Source organism: Euprymna scolopes, chromosome 22, assembly GCF_053919585.1.
Source record: "Euprymna scolopes isolate OS-2025 chromosome 22, ASM5391958v1, whole genome shotgun sequence".
NCBI classification, from domain to species: Eukaryota; Metazoa; Mollusca; class Cephalopoda; order Sepiida; family Sepiolidae; genus Euprymna; species Euprymna scolopes.
This window is the reverse complement of record NC_136503.1, coordinates 47,390,062-47,411,812: the sequence shown is the minus strand read 5'-3', so window position 1 is coordinate 47,411,812 and position 21,751 is coordinate 47,390,062. Positions and strand designations below refer to the sequence as shown.

Here is a 21,751-nt window from a genome sequence, read left to right as displayed (position 1 = left end):
AAATTTGACCAGTGGTCAAATTTTTAAAATATTTGTACTGTTGATAAAATAGCTCTGAACATGTAAGAATTTTTATAATCAGATTTTCAATTTTAAAAATTCGATCTTAAAAAAAGTATTTACAGCTATTACTGCCGATGCTATTACTGATACTACACAAAACTATTTTTCTGGGTATCATGATTTTACATTGCTAGCTAGCACGAGAGAAAACAATTATATTTTTAATGGATAAAAGCAAAGATTTTTTATATAAAATTGGGTGTTCAAAGCAATACTCATCATGTTGAAATCTTAACAACCGAGTGGTCAAAAGTATTTTGGACCCCACCAAACTGTTAAGTAACATCTCTTCTGTTTAGTTGCCAAATTTCATGACAATATTCTTAATACAAATGACTATTTTAGCAGAACCTTCTTGAAATCTGATTATCCAAAGCATTTTATCATCTATGAAGATAAGGTGGAAATAAACTTGAGACCAACTGGAATTATATTACATTTCAACTATGGTGCCGGTCTATCTAGCTCTTCAACTTATTTATGTTCCTATATTCTTGTTTCAGATAAATATACATATTAAAGAAAAGACAAGCCATGCAATATATTCTATTCTCCATATGAAGATGATTTCTCCTTAATTGTAGGACAAAACTTGCTACATGCCACAAATTGGCAAACCCCATATGTTACCTACTGTTAGGTTAAAAACAAAACAGATCCAAACATTTAACAAAATGCAGACACTTGTTTATAAATGAAAGAAAACACATGGCTTTCAGCAAAAACTTTAATATCTGTTTAAACTTTCATTATACATCTGTGTGTTGCAACTTCAGACATTTCATTTTAGAATATTCTCTTCATAAGAATTTTCATAATCATTACCTTTTCATCCTACTCCTTGTAAAATCTTACTGGGAACCCCCTTTTCACAATGGCGATTTAATCTGTAGTATTAAGCTTCCTTTCAATGCTGAATTAACTACTATTACACAGACTATTAAGCAACCTTGCATATTCATATATGCACTTCTAACAACAATGCACTATAGACTTCAGACTATGAAAAATTTTGTAATAGCCAATAATCATGGTCGCTAATATCCCAACCATATCCTACCCTTTCTTAGGCATAGGCTGTCAATACTTTGGCACATCTAGCATTTACAACATTGCATATCAGGATATAGAACCTCGTTAAAGATGTTTTAGTGTTATTTCTTTATGTGAGCACAATAATCTGCCATCTGGCTTTGGACTAGTCATCAATGAATATTTTTCACTCGTCAGCTTCAAAATATACTACCTGCAAGTAACTACTTTACTATTCTTACAATGGATGAACAGATCGTCTGTGGAACTACTTTGAATTCACTTCGCATTGGAGTTCCTAATGTGTGCAGCAAAAAGTCTACTTTAAACTGGCTCGATCTAAAATTGAGCCCAAATTGAAACTTATTTCAGTGAGAATCTTGGCTGAATAAGAGATGCGAATTCACTGCCTCGCAAAATTTTTGAATTTCAAAGGGTTATTAAGTATTTTTTATTTTTCTTAAACTTTAAAATAGGCGACTTATAAAAAACAAATTTAAGTTATGCTATTTAAGGTACTGTATAGTTTCATTTTTTAAAATAATGTAATTAATTTTTCCTCAAACTTTGGCCATTTATTGCACTGACAATAAGATTAAGTCAATTTCAGTAGGTATCTTGCACCACAAAACTACTTAAATCGAACGCTATATAACTTTATAGGTTCATATAACTTTTGTACTATTTAAAAAGTTTAAAATAAACAGAAAATTATAAAGTTCAATGTATGAAAAAGATGCGAGACTAAAGTAGTTTACATTATTGATGCATGAAAACAACATTCCTATGTAGCCATCATTTTGAAGGTATAGGCATACCAGTGGTTGATAAATTTATCAACAATAATCAGATTCTCATGAAATTTTTTATACTTATTTTTGGATTAATTTATATTTAAAATACAATTTGCATAAAACATGAGAAATATTTTGATACGCAACTCTCTTCCTTATATTTAATTTGATCAAATCTGGCCCAAATATATTAGATTAAAATTTTAATATTTTATGAAGCTGAAGAGTTTAAAAACTGAATACGATTTTCGTTTTAATCAACCTTTTTCTTCACTTACCTTGAATTCATAAATAGCAAATGAAAATAAATTTGGTATTTTGTTAAAAAAAATAAATAAAAAATTAAAACTTTCTCAATATATACTCGGTTGAATTGAAAACAAACAAATATGCATGGTCCCCTGTGAGTGCACAGTGAATGAGGCATAAAAAATGACTAAGTTCAGCATTGCCCCCCACCTCACATTTAGCCCCCAAATTCCCCAGAGGACATCAAATCCTGGTGAAAATGAACAAACTGCAGTTTTAGGCCTTAACACATGTTTGCACCATGCAAAAAAAAAAAAGAAAAAAAAAAAAAGTCCATCATTAGTCCCCCCCCCCCCATTAAGCCCCAAAAGTTGCCAAGGTCATAACATATTTAAATTTGAGTTCAGCACTATGCAAAACTTAAATAGACACACACACAAAACTGGACAAATATGGTAAAATAGTCTCAAAACTAGCCCTAAAAGAGCCTCTGAATTCACTTCCAGAGTTATCGTGAAGTATAGACAAAATTATATAGAAATCAGTTACAACTTTTCAGAAAGTTTTATAAAAATCCAAGGCACCAATTTTTTTTTTTTAATAAGCACAAGATGTCAATTTTAGTCATTTTAACCCAAAAGGCATCTCTAGGGGAGCAACCAAAGTTTTCTTGGAAAATCCGTTCTGTTACCTTTTTTTTTTTTTTTTATTCATATCAGGTTTAATGTTTGTGCAAAATTTCCAAAAAATTTCAAGGCATAGTTATTTGTCGGGTGGAGGATATTGGCACAAGGACAAAGATGTTCAGAATGGCTTCCACGTGGCTAAAATGAAAATAAGAGGTGGGTAATTAGTTTTCCACAATAACCATTATGCCAAAGAGGATATTGAATTCAATGAGTTGGTAATTAACTTAAGAATCATAGGAGTTGCCACACGCGCAGAAATGAACGTTGCTTTTAAACCTAGCTGGGGGCCAGGTAAGATTTGTCATTTGCATTCGAATAGTCTCGCTTTATTATGTGAAAAAGACAAACACTCGAGATGATGGCATGGTGAGGGAATATTTTTTAACTTGATAAAAAAAAAAATTTTTTTAAAAAAGGAAAGAAACTTGTCCGTTTGCAAAACTCGTGATCTCAGAAGTATAAGAAAACTTCTCGCGGAATTCAACTGACAACGGAACACTGAATAAAAGTTTCTGGGTAAACTTAAACTGCAAGTTTTTTTTTTCTTTTTACATAGGAATCACCACTTATCAAGGCCCAGGGGCCACGCGAGGATAAGAGTTAAAGAGTGTATACCAGTTAATTGGACAATGTAGTAACTTTTAGTGACAGAAATTCAGTAAATTTGTTAACTTAAGGGGAACGGCTTATCAAGAACTTGTTTACATTGGACTTGAAGACAACCATATTGTAGTCAGCTGGAAAGCAGCAAAACGGAATACAGTTCCACAAGCGTGCAGTTCTAAGAAACAAGCTTTGTTCATGGAATCTACATTTAGGGTTAGGCACAGATAAAGAATGGAGGGAATTATTGATAGTGTTTTCAGCTAGACGAGTGTTTGTGAAAATTTAGGGAGGGGGGATCATAGATTGAAGCTCAGTCGAGCACTTGCCATAAAAATAATGATAAAGCAAAGACAAACTCGATACATCTCTTCTGTGAGAGAGGTTGCAGGGAACAAAAAAGGACATCTATGTGGCTACGGAGTCTATTTTGAACTATCAAGGCAGAATAAGTCCTTTCTAGCAGCTCCTGCCCAGATGTGGAAACAGTACTCCATCCTTGGACGAACTTGGCTCTTATACTTATATAGATAGAGAATTGCATCAGCAGTGAGATATCTACACGATCGAGAGAAGGATCCTACCATTTTTCCAGCAGCTTTGGCAACAGATTTGATGTATGTGTTTCATTTCAGACCAGGAGTAAAAGTCAAAACATGAGGCCTCCGCAATTGATGCCAGATGGGGGTCCAAGCATTAATGATGTAAAAATAGAAGCTTGGTTTTAGATGCATTAAAAGTAACCAGCCACTCCTTTCCCCATTGTACCACGTGCTCAATCTCAGAGGACAGAGAGAATTGGAGAGAACTTTGTCGTTTATGGTCTTAGTTGTACTACCATAGATGGTAGTGTCATCAGCATAAATGTCCACGAATGATGTAAGGATATGATTTGGAAGATCATTAAAGTAGATCAGGAAGAGAGTTGGGCCCAGGATGGAACTCTGAAGAACTCCAGCATTAATACCGTGAGCTTCTGATTTCTGCCCATCAACCACTACTCTTATGAACCTATCAGAGAGAAATGATTTGATGATTGAGAAGACATTTCCAGCTATACTATAGCTGGAAATCTTGTGAAGTAAACCTTTATGCCATACCCTATCAAAGGCTTTTGATATATCAAGAGCAATTGCCCTAGAAAGGTAGCCTTGGTCGAAAGATTCGCTAATCCCATGAGATAACTGTAAGCTTGTAGATCTAGCAGAACGGAAAGCATATTGTGTCACTAAGCTTATTTTTGCTGAGATGGTTGATTATTCCTCTAACAGATTCCAGCAACTTACTCATGACGCACAGGAAACTTATTGGCCTGTACTTAGATGACCGATCACCTGAATTCTTAAATACAGGGCAAACTGATGAGATTTTCCAGAGTTTAAACAGTTTTGTAAGTATGGGCGCTAGTTCTGGTTGAAGTTTTTTTTTAGTACTATAATTGGAATACCGTCAGGGCCGGTGGCTTTACTGGAATCAAGGTTTTTTTTTTTTTTGATTAGCTTGGCAACATCACGTACAGATATTTGTATATCACATAGCATGTTTTCTGATACAAGAGGAAATATTGGGGAGTTGGTGGCCTTGGTCGCAAATGGTAGAATTAGTTGCAAAGTTCTTGGCTTTGTCTGATGCTGACGAGATTACCTCAGGTCCATTGATTTCTGTTCAGGATTCTGTTTTCTATTTGCGAAAACTGGTGGGAACCAAGCCGCTGCTCTGCTACTTTGGACTTGACGGACTGAGCATACAACTCTCTTGCATTCTTTCTTACTTTTTTTTACAATGGTTGCTGGTATCTTAGAACTGCACGCCTGTGGAACTCTTCCATTTGTCCACTTTCCAGCCGACTACAATATGGTCATCTTTAAGTCCAATGTAAACCAGTTCTTAATGAGCTGTTCCCTTAAGTAATCCAATCTACCAAATTTCCACGACTAATAATTAATACAATATTGTTCCAGTCTACCATACACTCATTAACCCATATCCTTGAGGGGCCTCCATGCCTTGGTAAGTGGCGACTCCTTTGTAACAAAAAAAAAAAACAAAAAAAAAAAAAATTCTACTTAAATTATCAATGAAGAATTGTTTTAGCTTATTTCTTAATGAACAATAAAATTTAATGAATACTATAATGAATGTCATTACTAAAATCAACTTTTTGAACACTTTACAAACATTTAAAAGTTTAGGGTTTTTTTTTGTCTGTCTTTTTTTTTGTTTTTTACTCACGTTGACTTCAAGCAAAGCATATTGCCACTTGGATGTAACAAGGCTACTATTTGGGACCATGATTAGAGATAAGTAACATGCAAGTTCACATTACATTTAAACTTCTGCATGTCAGTACAGCCATGGAAGCAGGTAGAGAATTCCGAAGTCTAGCTATCCCAGGAAAGAAACTATTAAAGTAGAAGGCTTTCTAACATTTAGGGACCTTTACAGTGAACGGCATGATTTTGTTGGTAAGTGGGTCTGTCAGAGGTATATGTTTTATTCAATGTAACATGTTTATTCAGCTCGAAAAGCATACAGTGTTTATCGATGTATTGGAAAATTCAAAATGGCGGTCGACACTCTTTAACACGGTAAGTTCAGGAAAAGATGTTATAAATAATAAACTAGACAAAATACTGTTAGAAATTCGCTCATTATATGTTACCGTGACATTAGTTGACATATATTCGGTGTTTTTTAATAGTATTTTGTCTAGTTTATTATTTATAACACCTTTTTCCAAACTTACCATGTTAAAGAGAGTGTTGGGCGCCATTTTGAATTTTCCAATACATCGGTAAACACTGCATGTTTTTCGAGCTGAATAAACATGTTACATTGAATAAAAACACAAAATATATCCAGTTAGGTAGAAAAGTAACTTATCTTGCCTTTGATAGCATTTATTTTTTTATATATTTGTTTTTTTGACAACTTTTTCGAATCTATGTGTACAGTAATACAAACCCTTAATAACCTCATTTCAACACTGATCAATAAGTGCAAAGTGCACTAGTACCAAGATGAATTTTGAAAGATACCTAATCAAAATTTAGACGTATAATAAAAATTAGTAGCCGCTTTTAAGTATAAGGGTCTGTTTTCTTTGTCCATTTTGCCCATACCTATATTAAAACGACACTACAATAACAAAATTAGTTATATAATTTGGTTCAATTAATCTGATGACCAAACAATACCGAAAAAAAACTTTATCTTTCAACATCAGTTAAGAAAATGTGAAACAAAACTCAAAGTAAAATGCCTTCCAGACAACGTCGCCTAGTTATTAATAAAGCTACCAAAACTAACCTCTTAATGTCAATGACCTTGACAAAAATGTACATGTTTTATAGAATTGTGTTATTGGAATAACAAAGGAAAAGGATAAGAAATTAAACTAATCATTTGACATTTATCTAATATTAATGAAAAAGAATTGCAGAAATAGATTTTAAGCAAAAACAAATTTCTAGGAATCGTTGAAAACAAAACAAGACAACCTCGACTTGCACGACCTTCACCTTTTCAGCCAACACAGATTTCTCTCAGCGTATGTTTTCTGGCAGAAAACTTTTTTTTTTTTTTTTTTCAATTAAATATTCGATAAAATAGGATTTAAATTTGGGAATTTCAAATTTTAGAAGTCTAAATTTGAAGCATTATTGAAGTTAATTTTCAAAATCTATATATATATATATATATATATATATATATATATATATATATATATATATATATATATATATATAGTCAATGTTTTTTTTTTAATCTTACATGTTTAAAGATCTGAACAGATAAGATTAAAATATGAAAGACAAGTGTAAAAGATGATTTAATTTCTCAAACAGGTTAAATTTGTTATTAATTCATTCAATATAAGTTAGAAAATACTTTTCGACTTAGAATTGCAGAAAATCATAAATGGTTAGGTTTCCATCGATTTTTTTTTCTTTTTATCAATCCTTTCAAAAAATGAAAGCAAACAATATTTTGTTAAACAAATCCTAAGAAAAAAAAAAAAAATTAAAATAAAATAAAAATAATGGCAGTAACGATCTAATTCATTGAACCAATAAAGTCTGTTCATTAACAAAAACATGGAATTAGTAAAACCATATTTTTTTTTTATTTATACAGAAAAAGAGGACGTCGAAAAAAAAAAAAAAATAAAAATAAAAACTCGTTAGAAATAACTTTAAATGACATTATGGTTGTAAAACAAACTGAATTTTGTAGAAAAAAAATCGTCTTTGAAAACGCACCATAATTGGCTATGAACAGAGGTAAATAGTTTAACAGTACACAACATATTTGTTGGGCCAAAAACGGACATGTGTACTTTTACACATTGAAGACTTTATGCTTTATGACATACATAGAAGATTCGGGGGGGGGGGGGACAAAAAGAACTTCATAATTATTATATTCCTAATAAGTAAATAAAATATCGATGACCGAGCAGAAAATATTGAAAGATAAAAAAAATTGAGAAGGGTGGGCCCTTCTACGATATGCAACATTGATTTTAGGTCAAATAATGTAAAACTAGTAGTTACAATAGTAATTAAGTTATTTTGAAATATATTCGGATGTTTTCATCGAGGTGGTACTTATATTCTACGTTTCGGCCGATGTAAGCTCCGATTGTCCTCGGGTGCATTTTTAAAAATTGAGAACCTTTTATAATAGAATTGTTGAGCATGAACGGGATAATCCATAGTGGTAGATTATTCTCATTCAGCCATTCAGCCGAAACGTTGAAAATAACCAAGTAATTCGAATAATTCAAAGAACAGAATATAAAATATCGATATAGAAAAAAAATCGTCAGATATTACAAGGATTTAGTTTTAATGCTAAGAACAGTTTTATTATGATCTAGATGACAATGAAAAAAAAAAGGCATTTTTATTTCAAAATGCTAACAATATACAATACCTAATTATGCATTTTATATTCCATATAAGTAAAATTTAATTAGCTCATCATAAAGTTTACTTTGAATTATCACTTTAAAATAAAGGAAATGAGTAGTATACGTTTTCAGTGTCTAAATTCTTGTCTAATGAAATTTCGTTTTAATAATTATTTTAAAAATCAAAATACTAAATAGAAATTATAAATTAATAAAAACTGCAAAATATTCGTTCAGATTTAATTTAATAGCGATTCTTCTTTCTTGGTGTTAATTTTTACCAAGTTCTATATTTTCAATCTATTGCCCTTTTCTGTATATATGATTTTAGCATTTCAGAAATCAATACCAAGTTTTTAGTATGCTAAATCTTAGAATTAAATATTTACGGATATTTGTAACATATTAAATTGAAATGTAAAAAAAGAAAAAGAAAAAAAAAACGAATTAAAATGACGTTTAAGATGGGAATTGGGGGACGCTAAACAAGCGTGCACAAAAACCAAGAACCTGCTGAACTACTTTTCAACAAGTTAACATAAACAAAACATTAAGGTTTTCAATTTTCAAATAAAAGAAAAAGCCACAGGATAAAAATTAAACCAGAAACTTTCCAAATGAAGAATACGTAAAGTAATCATTAAATGTGATGTTTACACGTTTAAAAAAATAACGGAAACAAACAAAAAACAAAACAAAACAAAAAACAAAACAAAAAACAAACTGTGTACGTGATGTCTGTATCAACCACGTGGTCTAAAAAGAATCCTGAAATCGAGAATTAAGCAAAATTAAATCGAGAAACAAGAATTTTGCAATTATAAAAACGCAAGTTATCGAATATGATTGTTTTAAACTTAAATTTTAGAATAGGTAATTAATCTGAAACAAATTAAATAATGCAAAACGGAAAACTTTCCTAAAAGGAAAAGGTTTTAATTTGAAAAATTAACAACAACAAAAAAAAAAAAATAAAAACAATTTACCTGTTCCCCAACGGGCAATTCCTTGTTCGTCTCTCATTGTGCAAGTAAACTGATAAAAACAAAAATGTTTTCGAATAATTGAAGAACCTTTTCCTTTACAACATAGATTTTTTTCTTTAATAAATAAACAGAAAAAAACTTAGTTATAATAATTGTTTTTCCTTTCTAAAAACAAGATCGATGTAACTCTGCATGTCCTCTTTCTGTTTGTGCGTCCTTTTTCTGTTGGAAACAGAAACGAAACGATGCGAAGATGTCGCAATATATAAACATTAGTAGCAGCAGCAGTTCTAATAGAAAATCTACTTCAGAAGGGGCGTGAAACTTTTGGTCGGTACCATCTTTCGCTCTCGCACAAATTACACCTCAGTTTCCACCCAAACATTGAACACACGCACACACTTCTGGGTTTTGCGATCCCGTACTACATTAAAACAACCCACCCCTCACCCTCACTTGTTTTCGCAACAGGAGTTGAACATTTGCCGGGATCAGAACCATTTGCATGCTGATGCTGGTCGCTTGAGCCCCCCACCCCCACTCACCCCCCAACTTTAAAAATGTAATGCCCGGACGGATGGCTAGGTGTATCAGAAATTTGGAGGAAATTTTGACACCCCTAACAGAAAACTGCGGGGGGGGGGGGGGGGGGGAACAAAAAAAAAAACAAAAAAAAAAACTCGTAATTTCTCCTTTTAAAGTGGGTTGTTTATTTTCTGTATGGAATATACTTCCAAAATAAACTATTAAAGTTGTTTAAAAAATAATAGAAATATTATTTTTTATTTTTTAAAACACAGTGTTTACAAAATGCCGGCGTGCGTTCATGCAGCCATTTTTTTACGTAATAAAATCAATAGAAGTTTACGAGTTAAATATTTTTCAAACTTTAAAAAATCTATCAATTTTTCTATTGGTTCAATTTTTACGATATTTTCAGGGTCAATGTGAAATTTTATGCTCTTCCCAATAAACCAAATATAATATTTTAGAGAAACGTTGTTTTTTTCAAATTCAACCCCCCATTTTGAAATGTCTATTTTAATAATTAATTCATGTGCCAAAGTTTTATATATCACAAATTGAAGATCAATAAAGAAAATATTCTAATTTAAAAAAAAAAAAAAAAAAAAAAAAAATAGTTTTTTGGAAATTTACCTGTAAAGTCCAAAGTGTAAATAAAACCTTTTTTTTAAACCACTTTTATTTATTTATTTATTTTTTAATGAAAGCTAATGTTATGCTTACATCGTCAAGTAAATACCAGACGCTGACGGCAAATATTTCTATTTCATTGAATGTTTTCTTTTTTTAGATATTTAAAAAAAAAAAAAAAAAAATTTAGTCGACAAAGAAGTATTAAAATATATCAATAAAAAATTCGTGTATTTTTTAAAAATCGACGAAGTGGATTTTTTGTTCTACGGGAAAACTTATAAGTGAATATGCGTTTCCTTTTTAAATACGAGGATAAAAAAATATTAATTTGGTTAACACGCGCAATAAAAAAAGAGACATTATTTATATCCCTTGGACTCATCCGTATTTCATAAATTTCATTTTAGCAGGAGTAGCTTCGCGCAAAACACGTTGAGAAAATGCGATTTTCTACGATCATCGCTTTAAAAAATCCTTTTATTTAAAAAATAAATGGAATTTAAAATATCAATATGGATAAATTGTCAACAATTAAGGATAGAACTACCCATTTAATAGTATATTTTTTTGAGCAAGTGATTTTTTAGTATATATATATATATATATATATATATACATATATACACACACACACACATTTTTTTTTAAAGAAAACCGCTTTAAAAAAAAAACAAATATTGCATAATTTGCTATTAAACCTTTTATTTTTTAAAAAATTTGGTCTTTGCTCCTTTAATTGAAAAAAAAAAAAAAAAAAAAAATTAGGTTTTGAATTACATTTTTCAAGTAGTTAGAAACTTTAAAATTAAAAAAAAAAATAACAGGTTTAATAGCAAATTATGCAGTATTTGTTTTTTTTTTTTTAAATCGGTTTTCTTTAAAAACAGATTAAAAGAAAATCAACAAATTTTAACTTGCTTCGATAAAATATGTATACATAAATTTCAAAAAATCACTTACCTATAAAAAATACTATTCAATGGGTACTTCCATTCTTCATTGTTAAGAATTTATCCATATTTATATTACATGTACTTTTTAAATAAAAGAATTTTTTAAAACAACTATTTGAAAAGGCCGCCATTACGCAAGCATTGTTAATGGTGTTAGCGAAACGCTGAAGCGGGGTTTCCTTGTTTTGAAATACGGATGGACAGAAGGACATAAAAAAATTATTGCATTTCATTATTAGCATATTCATAAGTACAGATTAGTTAATTAAAACACGCTTATTATTAGTTGTTATCCGTAGTTGAGTAGTTTTTCTTCCTAGGCTGTACAGTCGACTTGCTAATTTCGTTTCTCTAAGATTTGCGTTCTGTTCCACTTTTGTTAACATTGCTACAAACACACACATATATATATATGACCATTCCAATATTCTTGACTTGGAATAAATGTTCTAATTTAAGTTAATATTGTAACTTTAAAAACGAACGTCAAATACTGTTGAGTTTTCTAGGTGCACAGTAGTGCCAGGTTAAAAAAAAAAAAAAAAATCATGCATTTCATTTATTTTCAGAACTGAAACCTGGATAATCATGAAACGACTGAACCATCCAAATGGCTATCAGCAACGTCAAGCTAAAAAAAGCAAAAGAGGCAGCGCTAAATGACATTAAAGGATCTTTGCTGAAGTGGATACAAAAAACAGAAATTGTCAAAAGTTTTGATTTTATTGAAGCTGAAAGTAGAGTGCATGAAAAACAGTTCGAAAGCCATTTTCCAAATGATAGCGATCAATCGAGAGACAGCGACACAGAACAAACTTATATTGAAGATCATTATGATACAGCAATTGCAACTTGATCAGAAGAAGAGTTTGAAGGCTCAGCCGCCAGCACCGTCAGTAATTTGTCAACATTCAACAATGTGTTATTGTGGCAAATTCCTGTGCCTGATAGTGTACGAATTGATATCATCAAAAGGGGAAGCGAGCCATTCCAGAATAAGTAGGGACCTTTCAAGTTGGTTAAAAGACCAGGTTTAAAGGTTAAAAGTGAATTTCGGCAACTTTCTACAACCTGGTTTTATTTCTCATTGTCAAATGGCGACAGGGTGCTACGATTGTGGATGGCTTACTCGTTGTGTGACGGAAAGTTGTACTGCTTTTGCTGTCGGTTGTTTGCCAAAGATGACAAGGCTCCTGGAACATCTGGTTTTGTCATTGGTTTTGAAGCCTGGTGGAATCTCAATCCCAAAATTATTGAACATGAACAGTCAAAAGGACCATGCTGGGAGAATTGGAAAACGCTGGCTTCACGACTCCAGCTGCAAAAAACTATCATTGCAGTGCACATTTCCTTTATGGAAAAGGAGAAAAGGAAGTTCAGAGACATTCTGCACAGAGTTTTAGACGTGATACTTTTTCTTGCATAACAGAACCTGGCATTTAGAGAACGTCATGAGAATACGTCCTCATTAAACAAAGGTAACTTTTTTGAACTTGTCGAATTGTTATCTCAATATGATGTAGTGTTACAGGAGCATCTGTTCAGCCTCTAGCAAAGCGCGAACAGTCAGGTAACACGTTAATACATGTCGCTTGAAAAACAAAACGAGTTTATTTCTCTTTTGGCAAAACGTGATTGGAAAACTAGTTGCTGACATCAAGAATGCTAAGTACTTCGTATACTTTTTGATAACACACCAGACATTTCGCATACAGATCAAATGTCAACAGTAATTAGATATGTACATATCAGCGATGGTGCAGTTGAAGTGCGTGAGTCATTCCTGGGATTTTTACATTTGAAAGGTAAAACAGTTACTGCATTGACTTATGAGATCCTTGAGAAATTAGAAAACAAAGGACTAGATATTAAGTTCTGTCACGGTTAAAGATACGATAATGCTGCAAGCATGGCCGGAATCCATGGCGGTGTGCAAAAAACGATCAAGGACATTAATCCAAGGGCCGTTTTTGTATTTTGTTCTAATCATTCTTTGAACCTTTGTGGGAAACATTTGTTTTCTAACAATCCTTCTTGTGTAACATTTTTTGGCAGTCTTGACGCATTGTACACTTTTTACGCTCTGTTAACCCATCACTGAGATGTGTAAGTAAAGTACATAGGTCTTACAGTGAAGAGATTATCCACAACTCGCTTGAGTGCACATGCTGATGCAGTGAAGCCAATGAAACAAGTTTAACCAGTTTGTGGAAGCTATTGAATCTGTGTGATGTTAAAGAAACAGACAAGACAAGAGGCGCTGCGCACAATCTGTTACCAGCTATATGCGACTGCTTTCATTGCTTTCTTGTTATTCTGGAGTGAGGATGGAATCTACATTTTCATTTTAGCACAGATAAAGAGTGGGGAAAATTTTTGATAGTGGTTTCAGCTAGACGGGTGTTTATCGTGAAAGATTGGCGAGGGGGTGCCAGAGATTGGAGCTCAGACGAGCACTTGCCATGGAAATAATGATAAAACAAAGACAGGCTTGCAACATCTCTTCTGTGGGAGAGAGGTTGCAGAGAAGAGAAAAGGGCATCCCCACTAAGCCACAAAGTCTATTTTTACTCTGTCAAGGCAGGATAGGCAGTTTTTAGCAGCTCCTGTCCAGATGTGGCAGCAGTACTCTATCCTCGGATCCTCAGACGTACTTGGCTTTTATATAGATAGAGAATTGTACCAGCAGTGAGATATCTACTGGAGCGGTAGAAAGATCCTTCCATTTTTCCAGCGACCTTGGCAACAAACTTGATGTATGTGTTCCATTTCAGATCAGGAGTAAAGGCCAATCCCAGAAGCTTGTCAAAACATCGAGCCTTCTCAAGACGAGAGCCATCCATTTCAATTGATGCCAGATGGGGATCAGAGCGTTGATAATGTAAAGATAGAAGCTTGGTTTTAGATGCATTAAAAGTAACCAGCCACCTCTTCCCCCACTGTACCACATGCTTAAGATCAGAGGGGGGAGAATCTGAGAGAACTTTGTCATTTACGGCCTTTGATGTGTTGCCATAGATGGTCATGTCATCAGCATAGATGTCAACGAATGATTTAAGTATGTATTTTGGGAGATCATTAATGTAGATCAGGAAGAGAGTTGGGCCCAGGATGAACCCCTAAAGGACTCCAGCATTAATACTGTGGGCTTCTGATTTCTGCCTATCAACCACTACTCTTATGAGCCTATCAGAGAGAAATGATTTAATAATTGAGAGAAGAATCAGAAAAAAGAACAATGCCAGGAGAGGAGGCAAGAGATGCTGGATTGGCATTTCAGCAGGAGACTGAGAAAGCAACGGTAGAGTGTCTGGACAGTTTCCATATCCAGTTGGATCCCAGAGTACAGGCAGTAAATGACTTTTTAAAAATTTTTCTGCCATTTAGCAAGATCATGTTTTTTGTGCTAGCGAGGAAGAAATACAGTTGTCTGTTGCCAAGCTCAAAGCTGTGTATGAGGAGTTATCTGAAGAAGACATTTGTCTAGAAATTCCACATTTACGGCGACACCTACAATCAGCTGAAATAAACTTAGAAGCCAAGCACTGGACTGTACTGCAATTTCTACAGTTTTCATCAAGTGAGACTTTGTTACATCATTACCATATCTTACGCTGGCTCTAAAATTCCTTCTGACTGTTTCTGTGGCATCGTGTGAAAGAAGTTTCTCCAAAATGAAACTTATAAAAAATTACCTCCTGTCAACCATGAGCCAGTCAAGACTGTTGGATCTGGCTGTTCTGTCCATTGAAAACGAACTTACAAGACAAATAGATTTTGACCATGTCATTGACCAGTTTGCCACAAGGAAAACATTCATTGTAGGACTATACTATCGAAGGTACATCCTTTTGTGAATTGCCGTGTTTTGCATTTAAATGTTGAGTGAATATTTGCTTTTCAAGATCAAAAGTACCAGTGTTTTATCTAATGTTCCGATATTTAATAAAATATTTATTGGTATTTGTTTTGTCCCTGCTTTGTAACAGTATTCCATTTATTTTTTGTTTTATTTAAATACAACTATAAACCAGAATGAAAAATGGAAGAAACGAAAATTTTTTTTCTTTTACACGTCTTATTTCAAATCGGATTTCAAACAAAACTGTAAAAATAGTATAAAAGATTTTTGGGTACTTAGTTTTGTTACCGCGATTTTCATGACGAAAAATAGTTGCTAATATATCTTAAAGAGAAAATAATTAAAATACCACTGGTTAAACTGTTATTTTAACAAGAAAACAAAGTAAAACAAGGTATGGAAAAAAATTGTAGATGTCTGTTTATGAAACCTTTTAATTAATTTTTTAATTGATTTATTTTTGTTTGGGGGCCATTGTTTTTTTTTTTTTCGGGGGGGGGGGGAGGTGGCATTGTTATGAATTTTTTTTTTCTTGTTAGTTATTAATTTTTTGCTGATGGTCATGGTTAGGTTTTGTTTGTTTTTTTTATTTTTAAAATATAGAGGGTAGGGTTGGCAAATTTTCTTTTGCTGTAAGAGCAGACGATAACCGCGAAGGTAGATAAGAGTGCGTAGAGAAAGTGGGATGAGGCTGAAGGTAATATTGAATTTCTGCCTCCACATGAAGTCTGTCAAGTAGCTTTCTAATAGTTCCCTATTGGTCCCACCTTTGATTTTGTTTCTTTGCTTTGCTTCCCTCCACATTCTTTTGACATGGTTCGTTGTCGTGTGTGCAGTAAGGTCAACAAAGTTTATAGAGTCATTATCTTAATTATCTGGAAACTCTGGCAAAAAAGAACTTTATTAAAGTGTGAATTGTGAAAAACATAATTGAATAAAAAAAATTGAATTTTTATAGCATCTGCTAACTTGAATTTGATTGGCTAAGTGGCTTGACATATCCCAGTTCTTCTCGATATCTGCCTGGAAATGCTCGTGAAGGTTCGGAAAAATTGCGGTAACAAAACTGCACGAGTACCGTTGTTTTTTCTAGTGTAGATTTAAATATAAAACAAAAAGGTCATTAACTCAGTTTTTTTTTTCTATTCTTTTAAGTGTCTTATTTCTTCTTTTCCTCATAATTTTGTTTTTCCACCCATTTATTTATTATCATCAGTTGATCCCTTCTATTTTATTCACTTCATTTGGTGAGTTGATAAGACAGATCAGCTGTTACGTGTCTTTGCTTTCAAACCATCTTTTCCGATTTTATTTACTAACTGGTTTTTCCTTTTTCGACATTTCTCTTCAACTGTGTTTCTAAAGCCTCCTTTTCTTTATGACAATTTATTTATTTATTCATCCATTTACTAAGTGATTTGTCATAGTATACACTGATGTTACTTTACAATTTGTCATTGTTCTGGGAGAGAACTTTCTTTTACTAAGTGATTCGTTCATCTTTTTTTTATCCCATAATTTAGGACTCTAATAATGCTGTCAGTAAGTTTTCACGACATGTTTACAAAACCTTTGTTTTTCATTTTTTGGGGAGGGGTATTCAATTATAGAACTTGTGTAGCTTTTAAACAGGTGCTTCTGCAGTTTAATTAATCATATTCCATAAGTAACGCACTGTCATTAACCGAGCAGAAGAACCATTTAATATTTCGCAAAAATTCTGTTTACATGCCCCCCCCCCTCTATCATAAAATGAAGTGGGGGTCAGTGGGGTGACATTTGAGTGAACCGCCCTGGGTGTTTTGGTATTGAAAATGTATATCTAAGTAGAAAACTGGCCCAATACTGGGCTGTTGTTGTGATCTGCATTGGTTTGACACTGGCTAGCAATTACAGATCAACATTGTTATTACTACTAAAAGTAGTCCCTGTAAGTCTTAAAAAAAAAAAAAAAAAAAAAAAAAAAAAAAAAAAAAAAAAAAAAAAAAAAACTTTATAAATACTGCACATGCTCAATTTTAAATTTTGAAAACGTACCAAGTGATAATTTTTTTAAAGCGTAAACAAAATTAATGAAATAAATATAAGAAAATGTGGCGACAAAAATAAGTCAGTTATGAGATGACACACCTCCATCTGAGCCTTCTTACAATATGGAAAATATAACCCAAATGCACGCCATGAACACAACTCGAATTATTTGATCAGATTGAAGTTTTGCATGGTGGTTACAGTTATAAAAGAGCATCAAATCGATACAGATTTGGAAAAAAAAAAAAATCGCAAATTTAAATTCTATTAAAATCTTTAGCATGACCAAACTTTTCAAAGTCAATGGGCAAGAAAATGCAGGTTTTCATTGGCTACAAGATGGGCAAAGCAGCAAATCTGATGAATATAACGAAAGTTATAACTAAAAGTATGATCTTTCCATGACCTAGATATTCAAAAAGTAATAGTTCTGAGACCGATATTTTAACCAAGATTAGTGACGATTGGTCAAGTGATGGAGACATAAGGCTGTACACAAAGTGACAAATTCGACCCCAATAAAAATACAACCTATTTTAATGAAGGACCATTTCATTTTATTAGATTGTAGTCAAAATTGTTTAAAGAGTTGTTTGCCTTTCAAAATTGGTGTGGAGTGACATGGATCAAAGTTACAAGGGAAGGTGTGGGGTATGTCACAAGCGTTTGAAATGGTGAAATAAATCAGTGTCAAGGTTTGTTAACTAAACATTGACCTATCGAGAAAAATGAATTTTCAAAGACAATGATAGAAAACGGGTTTAAATATATATATACACAAAGAATAGTTTCAAATTTCTTGTTATCTTTTAAGTGACAAAGACATTCAATTAGTAATACACTTGAGAAAAAGGAGATTGCTTAAAATTTCAATTGCATACAGAGCTTAATCTAAGAAAAAAAAATCTTTATTTTTAAAAGATAAAACATTTCCAAAAATTAATGGTTGCTAAGTAATCTGCAGTAAATACACAAATATGTAGCAATACCATAAAAATTTAATGTATCAAAAAATGATAACCAAGTAATGCACTTTATGTACAAGAAACTGAAATCTAATACTAGGACTGCTAGAAATGAATATATTGCAAGATTTGGTATTGTAGATTAACACCTGCTAAATCTCCCTCGCCTGCCTTCCCAAAATATGGAGGAAAACCAACAAAAGATGGACGTGATATAAGGATGGATTTGAGAAAGATAAAGACCTGGTCAGATATAGGTTACTTTGCAAATCCATTTTTAAAAGTTGTTCAATGCATGTCAGCATTGAAAGTGGACCTTAAACTGAACATTAATAAATGAAAAATAAAAATATCATTGCAGAAAATATGCCCTCAGTTGTAAATACGTCCTCCTCAATATTTTTTTTTTTTTTAATACTTTGAAAATATTTCATCATTAAAGTTGGAGTTCGAAATAAAAAAAATTCTAATCTGTCTAAATTTGTTTTTAAATAATTTAGCCTTTAGGGCCCTTAATCTTAGAAGACTAAAATATAAATTTTCAGTTTTTCAAATTTCATTCTAAAATTTGATACAGCTTATTTTTAGACAATTCACAACTCAACTCTGAACAGTTATGTAGCTCAAGTTAGTGTGTGAGTGTCAGGAGGAGGGGTTGGCAAAGTGAAGGAACACCCCTGGGGTGGATGAAGGTCCAAAAATTTGTATTCACATGTTTCTTTCCTTTAAAAGGGATTAACTTAATTTTCAACAAGTTGGGATATATTTCTAAATCTCAAGAGGTTTTCTTTCAGTCACATTCGAATGATAATGTTTTAAACTACCAAAATTTACAATGACATTTTTATGAGAAATTTTATTTATAAAGTTATGAGTAAAATGTTGATTCCAAGTTAAGGTTTCAAATATTTAAAAATGAAATTTTGCAAAACTGCAACGCCAACTGATTAGGTCATAATTCTGGTCATGACAATGTTAACATTAACCTATGCTACTTTCCAAAGAGTATCCATGACCTAGCAAGAGAACAAGACTGATTGAATACCCCTTCCTCCTTAGTTTATGATCAATTTAAGCCCTTCTGTCACTTTGTTTTCATCTTATTTTATGGTGCCCCCAATACAGCATGTCGTTTACATTCATTTTATTTTTAATCTTGATATTTTTATATAATAGGGCCTTACAATGGCAAGTGAGCAACAGTTAGCTAGTATATAGATTTAAAAATAGGCTCCATTTTAGTTGAAGTTATGGAGTTCAAACTTGTCACGTTCACACAAGCGTTTTGACACGGTGTCACTAGGCATAGATTGATGAGTACTTCATAATCATTGGCCACATCGTGTGATTTATCACAATAGTGACGTCACAGAATCAGGTGACTGAGAGTAATTTTGGAAAGTTTTGTTCTTGAGAACAAGAGAATATGTTCTAAGGTGTAGCCCACCGAATTGCAAGACTCCCTCCTCAAGATATAAAGGCTAGTAAAGAGAATTTGGCAATGCATTTTCGAATCATCGTTTCTTCAAGTCCACAATAAACTGAATTATATCAAAAACAAGACTTATGCATTTTTGTTTCTGCATGAAAAAGATTCCTTACAGAAGAATCCAGTTGAGACAATTTGAAAGGTATATGCTCGAGGACAATGAAGTAAAAAAGGGTTGATATGACATTATTCATCAACATGTATGTATGTCTCAAAGACAATCACAGACTAAAAGCAAAATAAGACATGTTAATTGGGTTATCCTATATATATAAAATGCCAGTTTTTCCCCTCTGGACATAAAATACCGTAGGTTTGCAACAACAGATGCCACATACAAATTCATTATGTCTACGCTAATAGCCGTTATCTTATGTAATATTCTCAAGAACGACATTATATACACATTTAGACATTATAATAAAATCAGATGTTAGTTCAGATGAGCGCCACGATCACAATCTCACCATCTTTAGAGGAAGTAATTCCTGTTTTTCTCTATTCTGTGCTTCCACCAGACACCGGCAACGTTTCTACATATTCCTACTCTGCTGGGTTACAACCACTCTTAACTGATTATTAGACACATACCATAACTTTTATATATTCCTATTTATAGATAAATTCTCTCTTGCTGAAATCCAGCACAGCTGATTGGCTGCTCAGTAGACATTCTCATATTCTGATATTCACATCTTCCACCATTAAACGAACGGCTCAACACAAACACACCATTTTTTTGTGCTTATCCATTTGTTTCTTTACAAACTTTTTGCTCTCTATTTTTTTTTTTTTTTTTTTTCGCTACATTAACTTTCTAGACTTTTCTGATATTAAATTAAATCATTGATATTGCTATTATATTTATTATCCATCCATAGACACCCAAGACAATACACAGCTACATGAAACTGCTTATACTCCTTCCCATCTCCGTTGTTTCTACATTTATTTATTTATTTTTTTAAATTTTATTTTTTAGATAGGCATCACCACTTATGAAGGCCCAGAACCCACTTGAGGATAAGGGTTAAAGAGTGTACAGTAATCAATTGAACAATATAGTAGTCGTTAGTAATGGAAATTTATTAAATTTGTTAACTTAAGTGGAATTGCTCATCAATAACTTGAAGACAACCACATTGCAGTCAGCCAGAAAGCAGAAGAGAGTTCCACAGGCATGCAGTTCTAAAAAAGTAGTTTTGTTCATGGAATCTACGTTTAGGTTTAGGCACAGATAAAGAGTGGGGGGAATTATTGACAGTGTTTTCAGCTAGACTAGCATTTCTTGTGAAAGTTTAGTGAGGAGTGGGGACCATAGATTGGAGCTCAGTCGAGCACTTACCATGAAAATAACGATAAAGCAGAGAAACTCGCAACATCTGTGAGAAAGAGGTTGCAGGGAAGAGAAAAGGACATCCCCCACTAAGTTACGAAGTCTATTTTGTACTCTGTCAAGGCAAGATAAGCTGCTTCTAGCAGCTCCTGCCCAGATGTGGCAACAATACTCCATCCCTGGATGAACTTGGCTTTTATATAGACAGAGAATTGCATCAGCAGTGAGATATCTACTGGAGTGGTAGAAAGATTCCACTATTCTTCCAGTGACCTTGGCAACAGATTTGATGTATGTGTTCCATTTCAGATCAAGAGTAAAGGTCAAGCCCAGAAGCTCATCAAAACATGAGGCCTCCAAGTCGAGAGGCATTCATTTCAATTGATGTCAAATGTGGATCAGAGCGTTGATGGACTTATTTAGTTATAACATAAAAACAATCGTTTTTTTTTTTTTCGTTTTCCTTTATTTCTTAATCATATTTCGTTTACTACATTGCCTTACAGACTACTTTCATTCACGCAAAAATGACAAGGCATGTTAGCATAAACTTGCAGGTTTCACTGACCAGTGAGCAAAATACAAAGCGAGAGAGAGAGAGAGAGAGAGAGAGAGAGCGAGCGAGC

At 32.8% G+C, this 21,751-nt stretch overlaps 1 protein-coding gene across 17 annotated transcripts in view; it reads right to left on the bottom strand.

The window, feature by feature from the left end:
- Positions 1-21,751, bottom strand: part of LOC145243413 (6-phosphofructo-2-kinase/fructose-2,6-bisphosphatase-like) — a 262,913-nt gene that overhangs the window by 93,305 nt on the left and 147,857 nt on the right. For 7 of the 17 annotated variants that reach the window (XR_013862863.1, XR_013862864.1, XM_080106268.1 and 4 more), the window contains exon 2: positions 9,332-9,380. The exons of 9 other annotated variants lie outside the window; for them this stretch is intronic. Coding sequence is in view for 5 of the 8 variants with exons in the window: in XM_080106268.1 (XP_079962394.1) it covers positions 9,332-9,380 (49 nt within the window). In the remaining 3 variants the exon portion in view is untranslated. Of the gene's footprint in view, positions 1-9,331; positions 9,732-21,751 lie in introns of those variants that run through there. One more of the 17 variants, XR_013862865.1, reaches the window with a different exon arrangement.